Consider the following 9,271-nt stretch of genomic DNA (forward strand, 5'->3'; position numbering starts at 1 on the left):
GAAGAGTGAGACCCTGTGTAAATGTATTATGTGTATATGTAATTATGTTTTTAAACGAATGCTGGCAGCAGAGTGCCTGACGCACGGACTGGCTAACTGCTTCTGAGACTCTGAAGTTGGGGAGCTGTGGATGAAGGGGTGTGGCTTGTGCACCATAAGCTGTAGACTAATGAGGTTCTCTAATGAGTTGGTGTGTGAGAGTTTTTGACCTTTTTTTCTCTAAGGAGACTGGAAGGACGCACAATGTACCATGGGCCCATGAACTCTGTGTGTGTGTGTGTGTGTGTGTGTGTGTGTGTGTGTGTGTGTTTATCTGGAATTACAAAGAACATGTTATCTCCTTGTGCAAAGCGGAGTCTTTTATCCCCACCCATCATCCTCCCTCCCCATAGTCCTACTCTTTTTGTTTCATTTGTTTGAGACAAGAGACCAGCTCTCTCACCTAGGATGCTCTCACTTTGCAGTAGTCTCCTGCCTCAGCTTTCAGAGTGTGGGGATTGCAAGTAAGTGCCACCAGGCCCAGGGTCAAACGGCCTTTATCTGCACCCACTGACATTTACAGTGAGCTTTTCCTTTTTATCAAAGTATTGGTGACAAAAGGAGCTCTCTGACCCTTGCTTGGGCAACTTGGCCACTGATGAAGTTCCTTTGAAGATGCTTTTTTGTTTTGTTATTTTTAGAAAATCTTTTTATATTTTTATGTGTATGAATGTATTGCCCGCATGCATGTAAGTGTGCTTTGCGCATGCCTAGTGCCTGTGGAGTTCAGAAAAGGGCAATGGATCCCTTGGAACTGGAGTTACAGACAGTTTTGAGCCACTATGTGGGTACTAGGAACCAAACTCAGTCCTCTCGAAGAGCATTCAGTGTTTTTAACAGTTGAGTCCTCTTTCCAACCCCATTTGTGTTGCGTTGAGACAGGGACTCACTATATAGCCCTGACAGGCCTAGAACTCAGGTGGACCAGGATGGCCTTGAACTCACAGAAATCCTCCTGCCTCTGCCTCCTGAGTGTTGGGATTAAAGGCAAGCTCTACCACACCGAGAAACGTATTTTTTTTAAGGTATGGAGATGTTATCTCAGTGGTTAGTTCGTGTTCCTAACACGAGGCTATGGGTTTAGTCCCTAAGTACTACAAAATCAAAACAAAAGCCAAGACAATGCCCAGCTGGGCATGTGGCTGGGGCGGAGCACGGCAGGGTGGAACGAGTGTATGACAATTCTGAACTGTTCCAGTGTATGTTCCTTGCAGCAGAGCCTGGGTCCCTGAGGCCTGGCTGAAGTGAGGCCCGCAGAGAGGAGCCATCTGCGGGAGGGGGCGTGAGCAGGGCGGGGCCGGAATGTCTTTCACCAGGCCGCTCCTCAGGCTGGCACACTCCCCGCCGCACGGATCATGGCTGCAGGCGTACTACGGCAGGTGGGTGCGTGGCAGACGGGCGCTGGGGCCTTGGGGAACACGATGGGGGGCACACTTCCGGATGGACCACTGGCGTGCAGCCTTTCCGGCTTGGCGTCATTCCTCTGTGCTTCGAGTTCCGCTGCGGGACACAGAGGCGGACGGGGCCCCTTGGGAAGGAGGGCAGAGAGGGCAGACACGGGTGGGGTGCCTGAGGATCCTGGGACCCGGAGGTCGGAAGTGGGGAGTATGGAGGACGGCTGTAATGGGAGAAGCACAGGGAGGAGTGGGTGCGAGGAAGTTTTGGCTGGGGCGTGCAGCCTGCGGGTTTTAAGGACCAGTCGCTCTTGTGTTCTTTAGACAAGGGGCCCAGGACCTCTGGGGCTTGGCATATGACTAGGCACAGAGTCTTGGCTGGGAATTACACCCAAGATCTTATTTCTTGAAACAAAAAGCACATAAAGATGTGTGTAGTGTCTGTCTGAGGCTCTCTGTACCTGGTTTTGTAACCCGAAGTAAGTGTCTGTGTGTCAAAATGACACAATTCTCCAGGCAAGAGCACTTCAGTCTTCCCGATGGTGTCAAGCGGCAGAGTTTTGGAGAGTCTGTGATCTTAAGAGAACATGATTCACAAGTGAGGACGCAAACAGCTGGGCCATAACCTTGGAAAAATGTTTGCTCTTAGCTCCTTCCTAACTATCTTAGTCCAGGCTTGTGAATTACTGAAACTTTACATCTTCCAGCTCTTTTTCTTTTCTTTTTCTTTTTCTTTTTTTTTTTTTTTTTTTCCGAGACAGGTTTTCTCTGTGTAGCTTTGGAGCCTGTCCTGGAACTCACTCTGTAGATTAGGGTAGCCTCGAACTGACAAGTGTGAGTGCTGGGATTAAAGACGTGCACCACCACCACCACCCAGCCATCTCCCAGTTCTTAAAGACAGATGGAAATGATCTAGAGAGACACTGTCTTAGGATATGATGGGGACAATAATCTAGGCTCTGAATGGTTACAACTTTGCCATACTGGGCAACTCTGATGGGATAGAACTGGGCTCTGAGGAAGACAGTTTTATCCTGTATTATAGGAGCTCTGAACACAAGCCCACTCAGAGCTGTGAGTGCCTGTGTAAGTGCCCAGTGGTGAAACCCTGGAGTATAAGGGAGACATTGCCAGCTGGGGTTTGGCAAGGACTGTCTTGCAGGGACTGGTCTAGACTGACATTGGAATAGTTCTTGGGTCTGAAAGAAACAGTCCTGAGACTTGCCAAGAATAATCCTAGGCTGTAGAGGGGGAGCATGTTATGTTTGGAATGGGGCAGGAAACAGCTCTGTGTTAGGATAGCACATAGCTGTGCAAGTGATGATCCTGAGGTGACAGGAGTGACAGAGAGCACTGGACTTCTGTAAGTCTGATGGAGTCTGACCTAGGATCAGGACAGCCTAGGGCTATGAGATGAGCACTTCTGGGATTTGATGAGAAAGCACAGTTAGGGACATGGCAGCACACTTCGCTGACCTGTGATGGAGAAAGGAGCTTTAACAACACTACCCAGATCTTTGGTGGACACCTGGGCTGTGCTGAGGTTCAGCAGTTCAGGGGTTCTGGGGCATGAAGGGAACACTCCCCTTTAATTTCTTAACTCTGCTTCTTTCCTTTTACCCTTCATCCCTGTGACCCACCAGCCATTTAGGTGTCTCCTTTGGGCTTAATTCCCATAGTGTAGGTGGAGGAGGGGTGTTGTTTGAGCCTTAGAATTGCCCCTGGAAGGTGAAGGCAGGACTCCATTGTCACTAAGGCTCTGTGGCCAGTTCAGACTAATACTCTCTGGACCTTAGTATAGTGCCTTCACTGTGCCTTGAGGCTGTGTGGTGTCTCTCTACCTGCTTTCTCTTGCTCTCTTTAGGTCGGTCTGGGCTCGAATTTGTGATCTTCCCGCCTCAGCTTCCAGAGATCTGTGTACCATCAAACCCGGCTTAGAATTTCTTTGCCTGGACTTCTGCTTCTCCCTCCCCTCCTAGTGTTGCCCACCTGCCTGGTTCCCTGTTCCCATGGTGCCTGTGTGGAGGTCAGAGGATAAAGAGTCAGTTCTGTCCTCCATGGGCTAGAAGGAGTGGATCCTCAGGCTTGTGGACAGGTGCCCTTACCCAATAAATCACCTCAATAACCCTTTCTAATCCTATCTATTTTGACATCTCTTAGCCTCCATTTCTTTTCTTTTTGAGAAGGGTTTCACAATGTAGACCAGACTGGCTTTGAACTCAGAGGTCTGCCGTCCTTTTCTCCCCAGTTCGGGCACTAAAGGTGTGCACTCCACATAGCTCCTTCATTTCATTATTATTGGGGGAGGGGAAGGCGTTGAGACAGGGTTTCTCTGTGGCTTTGGAGCCTATCCTGGCACTCACTCTTGTAGACCAGGCTGGTCTCAAATTCACAGAGATCCGCCTGCCTCTGCCTCTGCCTCCCATGTGCTGGGATTAAATTGGTTCGATACTACCACCCAGCTCATTATTATTATTAAAACAGGGTCTTACAGGGTCTTATATAAGCCAGGCTGGTCTCAAACTTGCTACAAAGTCAAGGATGGCCTTGGATTCCTGGTCCTCCTTTCTCTACCTCCCAAGTGCTGGGACTGCAAGGTTTATGTGCTGGGGGGGTGGGCGATAAACCCAGGGACTCCTGTATGCTAGGCAAGCATTCTACAAACTGGATACACCCCCAGATCCATTTTTTTTCATTTCTTCATCTCTATGTCTCTTTTCTGCATTGTTTAGCTTCTCTGACTCACTTTGTTAAACAATTTTTTTTTTTTTTTTTGGTTCCCTCTGCTCTTGCCTCCATGCTGGCTGCCCTACCCAGTGTGGGTTTCTTTTTCCCATATTATGAGTGTCTGATGCAGAGTGGCAGTGTTGGGCAAACTTCATGTCACACCCAGAGACATATGAGGGGTTGTCACTCTCAGATCACCCCAGAAGCCCTCAGTCACCACATGATCAAGACCACTTCGGCGGCCACCAGGTATGGTGGTGCACGCCTTTAATCCCAGCGCTCAGGCGGCAGAGGCAGGAGGGGCTCTGTGAATTCAAGGCGAGCCTGGTCTATAGATGGAGTCTCAGGACAGGCTCCAAAGTTACACAGAGAAACACTGTATCAAAACCCCGAAAAAAACAGAGAAACACTGTCCTTAAAAACCAAAAACCAACCAACCAAACAAAAACAAACAAAAAACCAGCCGGGCACACACACATCCACACATACCACAAATACAAGTGTAATTAAAACTTAAAACTTAATGATGCCAGGCGTTGGTGGCTCACGCCTTTAATCCCAGCACTAGGGAGGTAGAGGCAGGTGGATCTCTGTGAGTTGGAGACCAGCCTGGTCTACAAGAGCAAGTTCCAGGACAGCCTCCAAAGCCACAGAGAAACCCTGTCAGGAAAACCAAAAAAAAAAAAAAAAAAAAAAAAAAAAAAAAAAAAAAAAAAACCAACCAAACAAACAAACAAAAAAAACCAAAGAAAAACCCCAAAAAACCACCACCACCAACAACAACAACAAACCCCCATCTGCGGGCTAGGGAACATGGACTTGGTTGGTAAAAATGCTTACCCATATAAGCATGAAAAACCTGAATTTGATTCCTGGAACCTGTGTGAAAAAAAGTAGGTGTGTGACTGATGTCATCATTGGTGAGGCTCCTGACCAAAGAGGTAAGCTTCAGAATCTGTCTCAAAAAAGAGGATGTGCTGGGCTGTGGTAGCGCACCCCTTTAATCACAGCACTAGGGAGGCAGAGGCAAGTGAGTCTCTGTGAGTTCAAGGCCTGCCTGGTCTACAGAGTGAGTTCCAGGACAGCCAGGACTGTGTAGTAAGTAAGACTCTGTCTCAAAACAAATGAAAAACAGAATGGGGAGCTGGAGAGGTGGCTCAGCAGTTAAGGACATTGACTGCTCTTCCAAAGAGCAGTTCCCAGCACCCGTACGGCAGCTCACAAGTGTCTGGAACTCAAGTTCCATTGGATATGACTCCCTCACACAGACATGCCAAACACCAATGCATATAAAACAAACAAACAAAAACCAGGACAGGTGGTAACCTGAGGAATGACACCTGAGCTTGGCCTCTATACGCACATGCACAAATGTGCGTAAGCACGCATGTACACACAGATCTCATCTGAGCCTGGTGTGGTGGCACACATGCCTATCATCCCAACTAGTACAGAGCCTGAGGCAGAAAAATCATGGCTTCAAGCATGAAGGCTACAGAGTGAGTCTGAGGGCAGTGGGCAACTTAGTGAGACCCTGTCTCATCCTCCCTCCCCTCAAAAAAAGAAATAGGAAAAAAAGGTCTGCTTCCTGGCCCAGAGTCATCTACACTGTATCCAAAACTCACCTACTGACTTGTAACCTTTGCTGGACTCCCCCATCTCACTGGCCAGTATCAGCTCTCCCAGCAAGAGCAGGCTATTTTCCTGTGTTCTTCAGACTCTGAACCCAGATGCTTCTCCTTGGTCTGCAGAGAAAAGCATGAAGTCAGAGGTCAAGGGAAAGGGGCCTCCTGTACACAAACACTCCTGCATTTCATGTAACCTCAGGGAGGGTCAACAGGGGTGTGTGCATTGAGATGGCCCAGGGCTAGCACAAAGTTACCCTTCAGCCACTGACAGAGACGAGCACAGCACTGGCTGCCCAGTGTGAGGGTGTTCCAGCTGTGTGGCTGGGGCTGTAGCAACTCCTTAGCTCTCCTAAAGAGTACGCATTAGGACCCCTATGTTTGAGGGAGGAGGGATGGAATCTTGTAAGTGTGGTCCGAGGGAGGAAAGCTGCTGGGTCTGAGGGAGGAGGTCTAGGGTCTGGGCTGGCTGAATTCTGGGATAAACAGGACCTATTCTTTTCTAACTTTCATCGGGTTTTGGGTCCCCCAAGCCAGGAGTGTCCCCTTACCTGTTCACTGTTCCTAGCCGTTGTCTTGTCTAAGCCGGTAACAAGCTGTGGCCAAAGTTCTCTAATAGGAGACACGCCTCTGTTGACTTTGCCCTGCATGGTGGAGGGGCGGGAGCTGACTTTGTCTTTCTAGGGATGGTCATCTTGGTGGGGACTTGGGCAGAGCACAGGGTGTCTAGAATGTGCTGGGACTGTGACAAAGCTGGCCTGATGGGCCTCCCATGCAAGAGGTCACAGATGGGAGCCAGGACCCCTGTTCTTCCTGGCTCTTGACTTGGTCATATCTATTTATCTCTCCACCCCAGGTCTGGGCCCCAAAACTTCTCCCTGTCCCCTGGATGCTATGTGGGCCCAGAAGATGTGTGTCCTCCAACTTCAAGGTAAAAGGGGGGTCCTGGGTCTAGGAAAGGAAGCCTGGTCTCATCTCTGTCTACTGTCAGATGTTGTAAAGAGATAATACTGTGTTTCTCAGAAGCCTCGGGGACCCTGATCCTCTGGGGCTGAAGCTGGGGAGCCGTGGAAGCTCTAGTCTCTTAGGTTGGGGACTCCAGGCCCCTAGATTGCTGGGTTTTTGGTTTTGTTTTTTTTTTTTTCTTCTCAGGCTGCAGACCTCCAGGTTCAGGTGACCAGAGAGCCACAGAAGAAGCCAGGCCCTAGCCAGCCACTGCTGTTTGGAAAGACATTCACAGACCACATGCTGATGGTGGAATGGAACAAGACCACAGGCTGGAGCCCTCCAAGAATCCAGCCCTTCCAGAACCTCACTCTGCACCCAGCCTGCTCTGCCCTGCACTACTCTCTGCAGGTGGGGCTGGCTGCTCCTGTGGCCCACCTTCTGAATCTTCTCCCTGCTCTGTATCTGACTGAGTCCACCTCTCTGGCGCTTTGCATGTTTCTTTCTCTGTGGATCTGTCATCTTTTCCTGAGGTCACCTGTGTTCTGGGACCCAAACTAGGTGACAGTCTGTTCTTGAGATGAGCTATCTTGGCTTTGCTGGAACTCTATTCTCTGAAAGAAAATGGGGTTCTCCTGGCAAAGATGAAAACATGGGGGGGGCAGCTTATACAGACAGAAGAGCTAGGGTGGCCGACACTATTGGGTCTCAGTGTGGCAGAGGAGGCCTAGGATGTCATCAGGGCCACAGAGATGAGGGGATTCAGAGGAGTCTAAGTGAGGACAGAACCAGCCTAGATATAGTGAGACCCCCTCAGGCACTGTGGGAAGTAGTATAATTCCAGCACTCAGGAGGTTGAGGCAGGGGGACGGCCACAATTTTGAGGCTAGCCATGGCTATAGAATGAGACCCTGTGCTGGAGCTGCAAAATTAGCAACTCCATTTTCCTGTGACAATCCTCCAGGAGCCTTGACCATCTTTGTTGCTGCAGCATGAGGCTCCATTTGATAGTAGGTCTCTTCGGACGGGCACCTGTTGTTGGACATTTGCGTTCTTTTCAGCCCTGAGATACTATAAGGAACGTTGCAATTAACAACCAGGTGCTCATATTGCTCTAAATGCAAGTGGAGCTCTCTGTCCAATTTCTAGAGCTAGTGAGTCAAAGGGCAGGTATGCTATTTTGAACAATGTTACTACACTGTTCTCTGTAGAACTTATTCCAGTTTCCACACTCACTGCCCAAGCCTGTTTCCCAGAAAGAAGCCTGCCAAACTGCTAGAGTTCTTCCAATAGTTGAAGAGCTTTTTTTTTTTTTTTGAAGGTCTCCATTTTTTTTTTATTCTTTATGTACAAAGACTAGCATGATCTGTTTCACTGGGTAGATAGTCTTGAATAATCCATTCAAGGTTGCTTAGTCCAACTTAATGAAGCCTATGTCCTTCGAGTACTGATGGAAGCACTGACGGCACATATTCAGCCTGGACAAAGAGCTTTTAAAAAAGTTCTCAGAGTGATTTTTTTCTGTATATGTGTGGAGGCAGGGATTGATTGACAGCAAGTGTCTTAAGTGTCTTTCTCAATTGCTCTCCATCCTGTTTTTGAGGCAGGATCTTTTTTTTTTTTTTTTTTTTTTGAGACAGGATTTCTCTGTGTAACCCTGGCTGTCCTGGAACTCACTATATAGGCCAGGCTGGCCACAAACTCACAGATATCCTTCTGCCTCTGCCTCCTGAGTGCTGGGACTAAAGGCATGTGCCACCACTACCTGGCCTGAGGCAGGGTCTTTCATTGCCCTGAACCCACAAGGCTGGCTGGCCCCAGCAGTGCCTGTCCATCGCGGACTACAGGTGCCTGGATTTTCTGTGGGCACTGGAGACTGAACCCAGGCCCTCAGGGCTGTGCAGCATTCCCCCTAACTAATGTTGGGGGACTGTGCTTAAGAGCATGTATTGCTCTTTCAGAGGATGAAGTAAGTGATGTTGGCCCTGTGACATGCTGTGCCCTACTGGTGTGCACATGTATGAAATCCTCAAAGAATTACAAAAATAATCTCTAAAAAGACCCACTGAAATTTTCTCTATTGTAAACTGTCTCTCAGGCTGTTTTTCAATCAACATGGAATTTTTAAAAAAATATTTTATTGTTATTAGTTTTTATTATTATTTATTTTATTATTTTTTGAGGGGGTTTTGAGACAGTTTCTCTGTAACAGTCCTGGCTGTCCTGGAATTTACTCTGTAGGCCAGCTAGCCTGAAACTCACAGAGATCCACCTACCTCTGCCTCCCGAGTACTGGGATTAAAGGCGTGCAGGCCACCACCGCCATGGACCAACACCGCCTGGGGGTTTTATTTATTGTTATTTTATGTGTATGAGTGTTTGCATGCAGTCCCTGCAGAGGCCAGAAGAGGGCAGCCGATCCCTCGGAGCTGGAGTTACTGATGATTGAGTCACCACGTAGGGAATTGGAACTAGTTCTTTGGAAGAGCAGCCTGTGCTCTTAACTATTAGGCCATTCCTCCATCCCCCCTAAGATAGACT

General features: G+C 48.6%; 1 protein-coding gene across 1 annotated transcript in view; it reads left to right on the plus strand.

Moving 5' to 3' along the window:
- The first annotated feature begins 1,394 nt into the window (after window positions 1-1,394).
- Window positions 1,395-9,271, plus strand: part of Bcat2 (branched chain amino acid transaminase 2) — an 11,940-nt gene continuing 4,063 nt past the window's right edge. The window contains exons 1-3 of the mRNA XM_027420609.2: window positions 1,395-1,418; window positions 6,642-6,716; window positions 6,938-7,141. Coding sequence (XP_027276410.1) covers window positions 1,395-1,418; window positions 6,642-6,716; window positions 6,938-7,141 — 303 coding nt within the window. The remainder of the gene's footprint in view (window positions 1,419-6,641; window positions 6,717-6,937; window positions 7,142-9,271) is intronic.

This window comes from Cricetulus griseus, chromosome 6 (assembly GCF_003668045.3).
Source record: "Cricetulus griseus strain 17A/GY chromosome 6, alternate assembly CriGri-PICRH-1.0, whole genome shotgun sequence".
Classification (NCBI taxonomy): domain Eukaryota; kingdom Metazoa; phylum Chordata; class Mammalia; order Rodentia; family Cricetidae; genus Cricetulus; species Cricetulus griseus.